This window comes from Nicotiana attenuata, unplaced genomic scaffold, assembly GCF_001879085.1.
Source record: "Nicotiana attenuata strain UT unplaced genomic scaffold, NIATTr2, whole genome shotgun sequence".
NCBI classification, from domain to species: domain Eukaryota; kingdom Viridiplantae; phylum Streptophyta; class Magnoliopsida; order Solanales; family Solanaceae; genus Nicotiana; species Nicotiana attenuata.
Genome location: NW_017672752.1, coordinates 112,977 through 126,974, shown reverse-complemented (window position 1 = coordinate 126,974; position 13,998 = coordinate 112,977). Strand labels below are relative to the sequence as shown.

The 13,998-nt window shown below is 35.0% G+C and overlaps 1 protein-coding gene across 3 annotated transcripts; it reads right to left on the bottom strand.

Annotated features, from left to right (window-relative positions):
* Nucleotides 1-416: 416 nt before the first annotated feature.
* On the bottom strand, nt 417-12,351 carry LOC109214373 (serine/threonine protein phosphatase 2A regulatory subunit B''beta-like). Of its 3 annotated transcripts, none has more exons than XR_002066169.1 (13): nt 11,822-12,351; nt 10,226-10,468; nt 10,010-10,118; nt 7,798-7,897; nt 6,986-7,091; nt 6,709-6,799; nt 5,850-5,991; nt 5,200-5,347; nt 4,727-4,836; nt 2,555-2,711; nt 1,913-2,038; nt 1,611-1,810; nt 417-968 (listed from the first exon to the last, which is right to left on the bottom strand). XR_002066169.1 is itself a non-coding variant. In XM_019378281.1 (13 exons), exons 1-12 carry the CDS (start codon nt 11,966-11,968, stop codon nt 1,670-1,672), a joined length of 1,620 nt encoding a protein of 539 aa, XP_019233826.1. In that variant the 5' UTR covers nt 11,969-12,351; the 3' UTR covers nt 417-968; nt 1,648-1,669. The 3 variants fall into 3 exon arrangements, 2 of the variants coding, with proteins under 2 accessions (XP_019233826.1, XP_019233827.1); XM_019378281.1 differs by having other exon boundaries at nt 1,648-1,810; XM_019378282.1 differs by having other exon boundaries at nt 1,648-1,810; nt 10,010-10,115.
* Between the last annotated feature and the right edge of the window lie 1,647 nt (nt 12,352-13,998).

The following is a 13,998-nucleotide window of genomic DNA, read 5'->3' as shown; positions in this document are numbered from 1 at the left end:
AAAAAGATTGTAATAATGATAAGAAATGAAGACCAAAAGTTCAAACCTGACCTCCTATGATCTCCTTGTTACTAATACATATCAACACATCAATTGTGCCTCAATTCCAAACTAATTAGGACACTGTTTACTTCACTACATTCGCCCTTTTGGACATATTTCATTCAATGTGTCACAGAATTTATCATATCACGAGTATTCTAATACTGAAGGTCAACTTACCGTGACCGCCGACTACGTAAACCTCATCTAAATCCGAATTTAATGGAAAAAAGCATGTGGATATCCTTTTTATTGCCTTCTCTTGGACTTCCAAGTCAAAGAACATGCATTTCAATTCATTCTTGCTTAACAAAACTCAAAGGCTAATGAATGATGACACTAGAACAAGTTTATGACCTGTGACTAATAAATCAACAATGCAATTTGTCAGAAAAATTATAAATCCTTGAGGTTAACATCCAAGTAGCAGGACAAAGAAAGAGAAGAATATCATTGCAGCTCATACACAACTACCAAGATTCACAGACCACAAAAAGGGAACGAAAAGCATACAACTTGGCACATTGGCACTCACTACACTAAATCTCATCTAGAGAAAAGGTATCTGAAACCGCTAAAAATGGGAACTACAACAAATAATTAATAACATTGATTTCTTAAAGAGAGAACAAATGTGAAAGTTCTGAATTACCAGAAGGTACATTTGACAGTCAATCGCCAATCGTCCATTTGCCAAGCCCTTGATAATTCATGTTGGCAGCTTTCAGACTAGCATGGACAGAAACAACTTGAGAGCATGCTCTGTGCAGACCAATAAAAAATTCCTCTGTGGCTATCTCAAAGAGAACATCTTGGTGGAACACTGAGAGCAGCTTGTCCCACTTGATTCTTTTCTGTGCAAAATTCACTTTTGCAGCTCAAAATTTAACTTGAGGTAAAGTTCGATGCTGGCACCTTCCTGGAAACTAGTAGAAATTTAAAAAGCAAGAGTTCAGCCTTCTGGCATAGCAATATATCCACATTAAGTCTAGGGCATTCCAACTCATATTAAATAAATAAAATGAAAGTGATAAGAATTTTTGGAGGACTATACTGTAATAATAGGTGGCCAAATTAGCTAAGTTAAAATGAACGGTAAACTAAGGTATGTACTTGTGTTGCAACTGAAAATGGGATCAGGATCCCATCAGTTGGCTACTAAATAATCTGGTAAACAAGGATTTTGCTTTCACCTGGGGAGCCTCTCATTTTTTTTATGAGTTCAGTTCCAGACAGCATTTTACATGTGATGCTCAGAAGAATGTTTTTTTTCTTCTCTTCTCAAGTATTAGGGTCACGTCATTAAAGGGAATTATGTAAAATACTTTATGGCCCAGGAGGGGAAAAACTTGGAGAACAGCTTGCTTCAAAAACTTTACCAGCCCTGACATACTATGCTACTACAGTGATGATTTAATATCATCCAAAAGGTCTAGTCATCCCAGGTGTTTGTAAGTTTAGTCAAGTATTAGACTTTCTTATACCAGTTTCATAATATTAAAGAGTGGACATGAAGTCAAAAACCAGAGAGATACTGATTCACAGAACTATCAATCTACAATATGTACCGGTTGAAGGAGATGTAGATAAATGGATAGTCCACACCTTTCCACCTTGCTAACTGAACTCAAAAAGGAGCCTCAAGTGATTCATCCCAGACATCTGCACTTCCATTGGAGGCATCCTCTGCATCTTCCTCCATTGAGAGTCTAATATATTCTCTGTGTGCAAAGCGGTCCCACTCAGTCAAATTCGGGTTCTCACGCTCCTGGAACAAAAAGAAAAATCATGTTAATCCATTGGTAAGAATGATGAAGGAATGTAGAACAGCCTCCTTTACTTATTAATCAAACATTAACTTTTCAATTACCTGACGTATTAGGAACGGGTCGCGAGTTTCAAATGCCATGAACTTATTGAGGTTAAATAGTATATTGAAAACACTGCCGGATAACTTATTGCCCTTCAAGTCATGTAACATAAAATAACTTTCATCCTGCAAGTAAGGAAAATTCAGTGCTATGTATCATTCTTGAAAATTAACCAAGATGGTACAAATTAAAACAGCTGTAGATTACATATCGCACATCAAGTCAAACAATACAGAGTTGAATAATGGCATTAATTATTTCGATTGAAAAAGAAAACGGCAACTTCTTTCCCAAACTAATCATGACTGTTGCGTTTCTAATCTCCAAAGGACCATTGACTAAGAAATTACTCAGCACATTGGTTCACTAATTCACCATCAAGAAGATAAAATCTGACTGTCAACCTCCCACCAGACAGCTTAAAAAGAAATACAGTTCACTAACTTTAACTTATGCATTATCTTCTTTCACAGAAAAGACCATTCAGAGAATGCAACTTACAAACTTCAACTTAGGTACCAAAAGGGGTCAACCAGAAGTGTTCTTTCATTAGAGAAGAAAAGCATTAATCTGATGAATATGTCACAGCATGTAAAGGACACAACAGATAAAGACATCACCTGTGAAAAAAGAAAGATTACCTCTGGACTAATCATGTCGACCATCTGGCACAATATATCCTCAAAAAGCACTGGTTCTTGGCCCATGCATTCCATTCTATGCAACTGCTCCTCATAAAAAAATTGCATTTCATTCCTAGTCAGAACACCGTTTCCATCCAAATCTATGCATTTGAACCTGCCCATAAAATAAATTGAGATATAGAAAAGAAAGGCGGTGTCATATGTGAGTCTGTGCATGTCTCACAACAATACGATTGACTATTTTTCTGAAGGGGACTCATCATTCTATAATGACATTACTTTGCCTAAATTCTTAGCAGCAATGAACTGAATTCAAACAATACTAATGCAAAACACAATCAACTAAACGGCCTTCCCTGACTGTCACGATAATTCCTGATAGAAATACTCTTAATTATCAAAATACAACAAACCAGCAATTTGACTTCCAGCCCATAATAATTAATATTATCTCGCCAACTATGATGAAACTAGAGACAACACAGCAATGCTTGCATACACAAATAAGTCAGTCTAATCAACCAAGAAAAGCTAAAGAGCCACTAACAATGTTAGCAGAAAAGACGATTAGGAAAGAAGACAGATAAGTTTGGATGACTAGACCAGCTTCCTTTTTTGGGTACTGTGGACACAGAAATCAGAGATACCTTGACGATACTGCAGTACCAGTTTGAAGACTGAAATATCAATGTCCATAATTAATTTATTTTGGGGTGTAAAATGTTGGACGTATATGATAGAGACACATTAGTTGACTTATCAGTTCCCTAAATATTGAGGGAGCTTGACTAATCTACTATGTAAAATTCTGCACCTACAGGGGTCCACAAAAGTAATAAAAATGACCTTACTAATCTGAAAAGGTACTCTGTGTACTCAAATCTTATGTTTTCAGCAAGTAAATTGGTTTTCCAGTAAATAAATGGGTAAGTAATTGGATCTCCAATAATTCTACAGGTTATAAGCTACCACAGTCGTAAATATTTCAATACACCTTTGTTCCATAATGTCTCAGATGATTTCTTCCCATCTGTCCAAACTTTGGTGGACATAGTTAGTTACCTGGTACCTATTGTCGATGGGAGGTACAAGTATCCCGTGGAATTAGTCGAGGTGCGCGCAAGCTGGACCGAACACCATGGTTATATAAAAAAAAACGACGTCTTTGATCCACATCTCATTAAAATTGGACCATCATTTTTTTTTTTTTAGGGGAGGGGGGTAGGGGGTGGGGGGGGGTAGGGAAGACGTTGCTTCTATACTCATAAATGGGTGAGACAAAAGCAGTTGAATTATCATAAAATTTTGCAACCTATGTGAATTACTTCATACATCTTAGATGCATTTCGATTAGAAATGTCTAGTTCTGGTTTTTCTCCTAGAAAAAGAGGAGAAAGCTAAGATGGTTGCGGTTTTGTTTTGTTTTTATTTTTTCCCCCGCCTTTCCAGAAAACAAATGTATTGTTTGGATTTAGGTCTGGAAAACAGCCCTTTGGCTATTTTATCTCCGATAAAACAAAAAAAATGCAGAACAAAACAATTGCTGAAAACAAACAGGGCACAGAATTTAAGTGCAACAAATACATAATAGAACTAGAAGTAGGTAATTTGCAAGCAAAACCTTGTTCATACTCGTCATATCCTGGTTAGCACAAGCATATTAGTCTTACGAACAATAATAATATCATATACTTCCAACTTCCAAGTACCAGCATATTTGGTGCTCCTAATGCTATTAATTATTGGAGAGCCGATTTTATAGCCTAAACGAGGGGCGGATGTAGTATATGCTCAACGGGTTCAATTGAACCCATAACTTTCGACGCGGAGTAAAAATTTATATGAAAAAATTCATTAAAATTGCAAAAATAGTAGATATGAACCCATCACTCAATAAATTAGGAAGCAGAATACAGAAGGAATCCACTAATCAACTGCAGTCATAAAATTGACATGGATAGTTGGAATCAGTTCCTTCATAAAGAAAGAACATTAGTAACATAATCTCCGCTTAGCAGGAAAAAAAAATTCACAGTAATGATGTAAAGAGACTTGAATTCTCCATCTCCATCAAAAAAGATCCAATTGCTCCACTATAAAAGAATCAGGAGGAAAGTTCAAATTTTCATGGAGCTTGAAAAAGTGTTTCGTGTTAATCCTGAAATTTACCAGTATTCAAGACCAGGCTCTGATGTTTTATCCTCCTCCGACAATATAAAGTAAACAAAATCTTCATAACCCATCTTTCCTTCAACTTTACTTGTAAACTTCCTTGGAACCTGACAAAAACATTTTTTTGATCAGGTAAATTGTATTAATCAAAAGGGAGAGAACTCCCGTATACAGGAAGTATACCAAAAAGTAGAGAATTTACATCAGAACATGATTCTCTACAAAAGACGCCCAATCTTCTATACAAGTAGGGGCTATACAAGTAGGAACCTGACAAAAACATTACAACATGCTAATCCTCTGTGTGCCGTTCCACTTTTGTTGGATATCCCTTACGGGACAAAAGAAAATTAAAACATGAACTCCTTATAATGTGATAAACAAGCATTCCCAAAAGTACAACAATTTATTCATTAAAGCAGGCAAGGCAAATTGATAAGTGACAAACAGAGTACAAGGAAGACTCCAACCTGAGAAAATATTCTATCAACAATCCTGTATGTAAGGGCATGGTTGCCATATCGAATGAGGTTCTCTTTATCAATCAGAAAATCATGATCCGTATCGAGCTCCCAAAACTTGCAATATATCACGTAGAAGTGTTCGTAAGAGAAGTACCTGCGGCAAAAATAAGATGCTCAATGACATGGCAGATATATTTGCTTGAACGGCAAGAACTTGACCAATGTTATCAGGGTAATGTCAAGCCAAAGTCAATAGAACAAACTCTAAAAGGTAAGTAAAGAAAGTAGCAGAATGTTTGACTTAGTTTCTATGAGAAGCCAGAGTTTCAAAGTAATCTGCAAAACATTGTGATGTGCTTTTGCAATGGTTATCTCCCAAAATGGATCTGCTAATCATGTGATGTATAATGCATTTTTTCTCTCTTCTTTCTATGACTAGTCAAAGAAGTACAATTTCCTAGCACCACCATTTGCCACATAAACATGCATAATTAAATCATGTGACATAGACATTTTGATGTGTACAAGGCAAAGAAACAAGGACAGACCACATCAAGTGGCATAACAGAAGTGAATCTCTAAAACTTCCCAAAAAGAAGAAAACTGTGAACTTTTTCATGTCTATATTAAGTCAATCCCATTGCAATGATATTTACCTAAGGACCTTGTTAATATCTTCTTCTTCATCCGCATGTTGCATTGCAGCAATTAGGTCTGAACGCTTCAGCTCCCTGAGGGTAAGTTGACCATTACCCAATCTATTCACGTAGAAAAATATTCTGTATATTACAGTTTCAGCTGGCCAATGCAAGAAAATTAACTGTTAAGATAAGAGTAAAATAGTTTGTAACCCCTCTATGTTACAAACAGGTATTTAAATACGATGTATCATTCCAACTGTTAAGAAAGAAAAAAAAGACTATCTACTCCATTCCTAATGGTCCCAAACCAAGAAAGCTGACAGAACCCCGCAAAAAAGGGTGACGCGTAAAAGGGTTAGCTAATCTAGTTTGAATGGGACTCCTTTAGAGAGAGCAGCTAAAGGAAATTTCAAGTCTTAGACGAGAAAGCTTTGCCGAGGAATTAGAGTTCTCGTGCTTGATGTACCAAAAGACCAAAAAAGGTAATTAGATCTTTTATTGTCTCTCTTCTCCGCCATTAGGCATGGGGGATGAGTAACACAGCATACTTCATTCAACATATAGTTGCCTCAAAAATACTGTCCAGTTCATCAGAGAAACTCACACCTCACAAATTAATCTAGCACTGAAACCAAAAAACTATACCAAACTGAGGACCTGTAGCACTTTTAGTTATCTGCTTTCGTTACATGTAATGGTCCTCTCAAGAAAGAAGATAGGGATGTCTAATAGAACAGCTCATGTAGGACAGTGGTTATATACATACCACAAAACATCGTCAAATTAAGGGCACAAAGTTCCGCATGCGACGTCAAAATATATCAAATTAATAGAGGGCATCAGCAACTAATACAGTATAGCATTTAGAAGGTACCATATCGCTCTTGAAATTCAGGTGTGCTCCGTAAGAACTCTAACCCAGGATGTGTTGCCAAAAGCTCTTGAAGCACGGGCTTGAAATCATCCTACAATCAAATTGGTTGAAGTTTCAATTGGAACAAGGAAAAAACAGATCTAGTAATCTAAAAATATTCTCCGTGTAATCATGAATCAGACCAAATCTTTAGCTCTTTCGGATAGGACAAGTAAGAAACTACAAAGTAATTATAACAAGTCACTCAAACAAATAACAAACAAAGTAGAGAAAGCACCTGTGTCAGGTGTTTGAGATCTGGCTGCTTCAAGATTGTGTAAATCTGGGTTGCTATATCTTTTGTCAACATGTTTCCGTTGACCCAATAATCAACAAAGGCATCCCTACAGCCATGTTAAGCAAATAGCATCAGCAAACTACTTGAAAAAAAGTTCCAGACATTGTGAGAAATGAATTAACACTAAATGCTCAGGTATACTCTGCATTACTAGTACCCTACATCCGCTGTCACTTCCGAGTTTCTCTTTTTAAGTGTTAGTAGTTACAAATAAACATGGGAGAAGGTGTTATAAGTTTGCAAAGCAAAGAGTTACAGATACAGACCAAAAGGAGCTGTCTTAACTGGAACTGTCGAAAACAACAGACAAACCCATTAAGTTAATGAGAAATAAAACTCCTATGAAATAATTCCTCCCTTACACAAAATCTATTAAGTTCTGTCATAAAACCTCTGCAAAGACAAACTACAACATTCAGGAAAGAAGCTAGATTTCAAATATAATCAACTATAACTAGCACAGTAACTATAACAAAAAATTGAGCTTCTGAGTGAAGGGAGCTTACTACAATAGTATTAAGTCACTCAAACTATCAAAATATATAGAAGGATATATCTACTCAAGGAACTGTATTATATATCAAATAGAAGGACGTTACCGGAGGTCGAAAAGACATATAGAAGGATGAAAGGAAGAAAAGGATGCCCTTAATCCCAACATTTTCATTCATGTTCCAAAGGTGCAGATGACCTTCTAGGAATTAACCAGAAACAGTGAACGAATCATCTTGAGAATTGAGAAGAAAGAATACCTTGTTATGATGCCCGTTCCATCAACATCAATCTTCCTAAAAAGAGCCCTTGAGAAGAACGACGGCAACTTGCATATTTCCTTAGTAATTGGTTTAATTTCTAACAACCCAAGGAAAAATAAGTTATATGGAATGTCAAACACAAGCTTGAATAATAAATCAAATCATGTAGGGCCGACGGCGGCCCATATAGCTAGCATAAATAATTATAAACTACTCTTTATACATGATCCAGCTTAGTCTTAAGCCTACACTTGGTTTCCAGTCCAACCACAGCCCCCCCCCCCCCCCAACTCACAAATTGTAAACCATATTGAGAATTTCAGCACTAAACAGACTCAGATATGCTGTAATTAGTTCCAAAAACTAGTCAGAATCAGATATATGAATCTTCTACATAAGTTGCTTGATTTGGGCTTATTTCATTGCAATACTAAATAATTGGTCTTTAAGGCGAACTGAGAGTTCTCTAAACTAAAGGTCACTTCTCTCCGTGACATCTACAGACAAACATCGGACCTAATATAAGTGTAACAACAATAATAAAGCATTAGTCCCTACTACTTTAATAGCCTATATGGATCTTTTGCTTCCATTACAGGTAGATAGAAAAAATCACCGAATATCATTGCCTCTACTGGATTGGAATTTGAACCATTTTCTCAATGGACTTCATTCCATTTTATTCTATTCTTAGTTGTGCCATGCTGAGTTTGCCTCTGTGGATCTAATCTTAGGTCTATCCCGGCCCCTTTTTGCATATTTAACAATAATAATATCGCACATATGGACCAGTCTATTTGGAAGATTATGTAAGACAACAATATAAGGCAACGTACTCTCATTTTTTTCCACTATAAAATTTTTTACTAAGGAAGTTAACGATAAAGAAAAAAAGAATTTTTAGTAAAGAAACACCGCAAAAGTACTGGAAATATACATAAACTTTGTATACTTGATCCCTTTTATTTGTGTAAGGAGTCTGAACATTCTTCTTACACCAAAAGTACAAATTGTGAAGGATATCTTAACTTTTATATAGAGATACATTCATTTTCCTCATAAAGCGTCTATGGTTTCTTTCTACATTGTCCAAACTACACAGTAAGGAATAGTCTTCCAATATTACCTCTATTTTTCTTTTCATATCCTCTACCCCTACCAGCTGACAAAGTCTATTTTGGATCACTGGACTCCATATAAATTCAAAAACAGTGTAAAGTTTCCGTGTATGTCTGCAGTGCAGAAGAAAATATTTAACTAATTGACTATGTTCTTCACAATGGTAGCATCTGCCACCTACTGCAAAGATTACAATCTCTTCTCTAAAGAGTTTCTTGTATTAAGCAATCTTCGTGTAACTTCAGTTGCACCTTTTGTCGGATGTGATCATTTCTAATATTACAAATTTGGTATGACCAATTTTTTACAATAAGTTCTTGTATGATCATCTTAATATCTGGATTCTACAACAATCATCCTATGAGGCCTAACAATTTCCCATATAATATTGGTGGTCTCACAACCGTTTCATAAAACTTGTCACTTTGTTAGGTATTTTCCTATCACATACCACTCACATTACTCCTCTAGTTTTTTATCAGGACACATTACTCCTCTATTTCAACCATTCCATATCATTTCTGTGTTACATCTTCAACTACCATGTCATTCCCCTAAAAGACTGAGCCTATCCCGGTGTCTGTACTAGAAAACATTTTGGTGTCAAGAAAAGAAAACATTTTGTTCTAAAAGATTTCCCTGCATTAGGTATATCACAATCCAGTCTAGTCTCACTTCAAATCTTAATAAGGTTGAACTTGTGCATATATTTTGTCTTATTTTGCAGTCTCCAACAAATTTTGTAGCACCCTAAGAATTTCAATAAATTACTCAAAGATATCTATTAATTGTTTTAAGGGGGCATGTAACTTCACAATTCTGTAGGTTCTATGCATTTAATAAGAATTTATTTCATTAAAAACCATAATTACAGATCTTATAGCATTTGTTGGAGAGCCAACAAAAGAATGATAAGAGAATTTGGTAAAAGGCCTCAAAAAACAAAAAGGCATATTCTGGAAGACTGGAAGATAATGAGATACTACAGAAACTCTCATATTAAACCTAAAAGGATATACACATATCCATACTCATCTCAAAGTCAATAAGAAAGCAACACCCCCCCCCCCAAAAAAAAAAGGAACCTTACCATGCATTTGTAGTCCATCCATGTGACCATAGAAAAATTGGTTTATTCTAAACAAGCAGCGTTCCTTCAATTCATTCGGAGGTGGACGGCCATTTTGAAAATAAAACTGCTATCATCATATGCATTTGATCAAAAGGAAGAAAACGTCACAACCTGTCTGTGCTCAAAAAGAAAGAAAAAACATCACTCTGAATTAGTTTTGCAACACTTCCATACCTGTGGTATTTGCTCTTTAACAGGCTCGTTCACTAATTTCAGAGGAGAACCTAATATAGAGGGGCCTGCCCTATGTCTTGTTGTTCGCGGTGAACCAGATGAGCTTCTCGGGGAAAGTGGAGGGGTACTTCCAGCGGGAAACATAGACGGCAAAGAACTGCTTGCAGCAACATTTGTGCTAGAGGAAGTTCCAGTCACATTCAAGGGACCACCACCCTTAGCATTATCAAGCAAAGATTTCACCTGCATGTATAGTGAAAATAGATTACTTTCCATTTGCCAATCAACTGAGATCAACAACAATGTTTATCAGAAACAGAAAAAATGCATATTCATCGCTTCGGTTTGCAATAATGCAGGGCAGAGTGCTCTTCTAAAACGAAACATCATATGTTCCCAGAACTAAAAAAAATCAACATGTAAGCTCAATAATTATCAGGTCCTATGTTCCATTCGTAAAACCTCAGACTCGTGTAATGCTGGCTCAGAACAATAGCTTGGCAGAGTAACTTTTCAAAAATATATTATTCCAGCTGAACATCCTCAAGCATAATATCACTATTATTCATCACCAGTGGTATAAAAATTTCACGAAGAGTCTCCATTAAACCAAAGCACCAGCACATCTCCATCATCCTAGGAAAGCTTCTTAGTGACAGTAGTTCCATGAACACACAGAATTAATTTTCATCGAATGCAACAAGTTGTTGCAGTCCTATATGCATACTATCAAGTTCCGAGCATTGTTTGACTCTTTTTTGAGACTTGAGAGTGAGCGATGTTAGACTCTTGTTGGTAAAGAGCAAGAGCCGGCTAAAAAAAAAAAAGCAACACAATTGATCCAAGAGAGCCCAGACATGTACTTTTTGTCAATAAAGAAAAAGTGGATAAAAGAACTCCGAGAAAGAGCTCAAAATTGCAACAGACTATTGAAATCTTTCTTCTTCACTTTACACAAAAAGGTTTACATATCTTCATGGCGCCTTCTAATCATTCCTCACCCTAGGGGACTTGATAACACATTATACTCCACATGATACTTCGCTCAACACAAAATAATTGACATTCTCATGAAACAAACGTATTATAGTTGTTAGAATCACTTCTGAGATACGTATAAGATAGATCATATAGTAGCGTATTATGATACAGTAAGCCACTAACTTGAACTGCTTTCTAAATTTGGAAAAACTTTAACATAAACTTCACATCTACACTTGATAATAAACTTTTATAGCCATACAAATATTATCGCACATGCAAATGTTATGAAATGTTTAATACCACAAGTTTAGAAAATCGTATAGCCACACAAATGTTAAGCCATGTTTAAGACCACAAGCTTGAAAGTTTTTCTTCCTTTCTTAAACTCCATACCAAGTCAAACTATGCTGCATCAACTGCAATGGAAGAAGTACCATTTTTGACTGATTACCAACTAATGTTTATCAATATATTTACCTGTAATTACCTAATAATTGACCTGATTGCATGAATATTTTTAACACCGAACTTAAACTCATTGCAATTTCAAAATCTAGTCCTTAATACAGCAAAATACAGTACATTATCAAAATTTGGGCACTGTGGAACTACCTTAGAAGTAGTGATGGGGAGCGAAAGCCATTGATCAAAAAGCCTCTGAGCATAAGGATTATCTTTGATAGCCAAAGGTGAAAATTCAGGAAGCTGCAATAATTCGGCATCGAGGCTCGCTATATCAACAACTAAATCCACATCCATTGTGACTTTCTAACTAAGCAATGAAATCAATCCAAATCCAAATCCTTAGATCTTCTAGAACTTTCTTTATCATTCAAACAAACCCTAAAAATGAACCAAAACGAGCTCTTAAAATAGCAGCTCTTACATCACCACAGCTTTGGCTGAATATAAAGTATCGATTTTGATTTTTGAAGAATGTGAAAAGCGATTTTTTGAATTGAGAATTTCTTCTAGATCGTTATGGATTTTCTGAATCTGAGATGAGATTGTATGAGTAGAAATGGATTGTAGGAATTGAATTGGATTTGCAGATCGGAGAAAGAGAATTTACAGGTCGAAACCCTTGAAGCCAAGTAGTGTGTGTGTGTGTGTGTGTGTGTGTGAAGGAGGTATACAAAATGCAGTGTTAAGTAGTGTAATAATGTAATATCTTTCTTTAATTGTTTACTTCCTCACATTCCAATTTTCTTTAATTTGTCACATAGTTTGATTCATAAAATTTATTGTATTAACATAACATAACATTTGTTGGTTATAATATTTTTAAAACTTATAACCTTAAGCATGACAGTAAACTTTCTTTCAAGTATATACTTTTTAAACTTTCTTTCAAGTATATAGAGATGTATTAACTTGTGTGTTATTCTTTTTTGAGTGTTGAATATCGGACAGATCGCTCGTATGAACCGATCCAATCCATTTAGAAAAAATAAAGATATAAGGTTTTGAGAAATTAAAGAGGTAGAAGTTACAAAATAACACGACTATTTTTATTTAATGGTGAAATAGATTTCATTATCGAAGGACTCTCTATTTTTTTCAAAAAAAAAGAAGAAGAAAACAATGTCAATTTCTCTCCATAAATAATCGTTCTCTAAAAACAAAAACACATAAGAGGGGAAAGACATCTAATTTGTGGATATAAACTTTCTTTCCTAATGAATTGATGTTCGACTTGGGGCAACTTTTCGGCGGTGAGTTCAACGATTCTTCCGCTATATATAAAAAAAAGGTACACAACTTGTTGTTCTCCTCCCTAGATTTAATCTAACATTGGTATCAGAGCCATTGGTTGTGTGTTTTGTTACTTTTGAATACACTGTCGAATATATATATCGTCTCTCTGGTTTGTATATCTATATCTGATTACAAATTTTGTTTGACATGAAAGCCAATTCTGGAAAAAAAAATTAAAAAAGAATGGTGTCGAAATCTGGTTTTGATAATAAGAGATTAAAATACAAAACTTTTTCTTTAAGTCTTTTAAAAACGGCCGATCGAAGTAGTTTGCCGAATCGAAAGATTTAGAATACCGACAACAAAATTCTTTTAATGCCTGACTGTATTACCATCTGTGTGGTCATTTGTTGGACACCAATTAAAGAAAATATTGTTTTCCATGTATTTGAAAACTAGTGAGAAGAAACTTTTGAAAGGCCATGTTGCCTTTTTCATTATAAACTTTGAGTTTTCTTCAAAGTTATGATACTTGACTATTCTTTGATGACTTTGCTATATTTTTGCCACATTTTGGCGAAACTTTAGTTGTCAAAGAAAGCGATGGCAAAAATATTTTTATTGCTTACAAACTATTGAAAACTTCCTCAAAAAAATTCTTTTAACTTCATTAACTTGGCTAATGGAGAATTTATTTTATAATTGAAAAGAACAAAAGGAAGAGATTATTATGAGTTTTCATTGGAACATTGACATACTGTTTGTTTACATTTTTTGTTCCGATGAATTATTTACTCTTGGAATATAAATATTATTTCTTTATAATTTCGGTTCAGTATTTTCTGATGAAATTCTCAAACTTTATTGTGATTTCATCAAACATGTCTTGGCCAAATATTTAATTATTTAATTAATTGGTCAACAGTGAACTCATTGTTCCTTAAGTGAAAAGATATAAGCCAAGTTCTAATCATTCCTTTACTGATATATTAGTGATCATAGAAGGGTCGAATATTTATTTTTAAATAAGTAAATGACCCTTAAACTTGATTTCTCTTTACAAGTAATTGCGACATATGTTATCATATAGA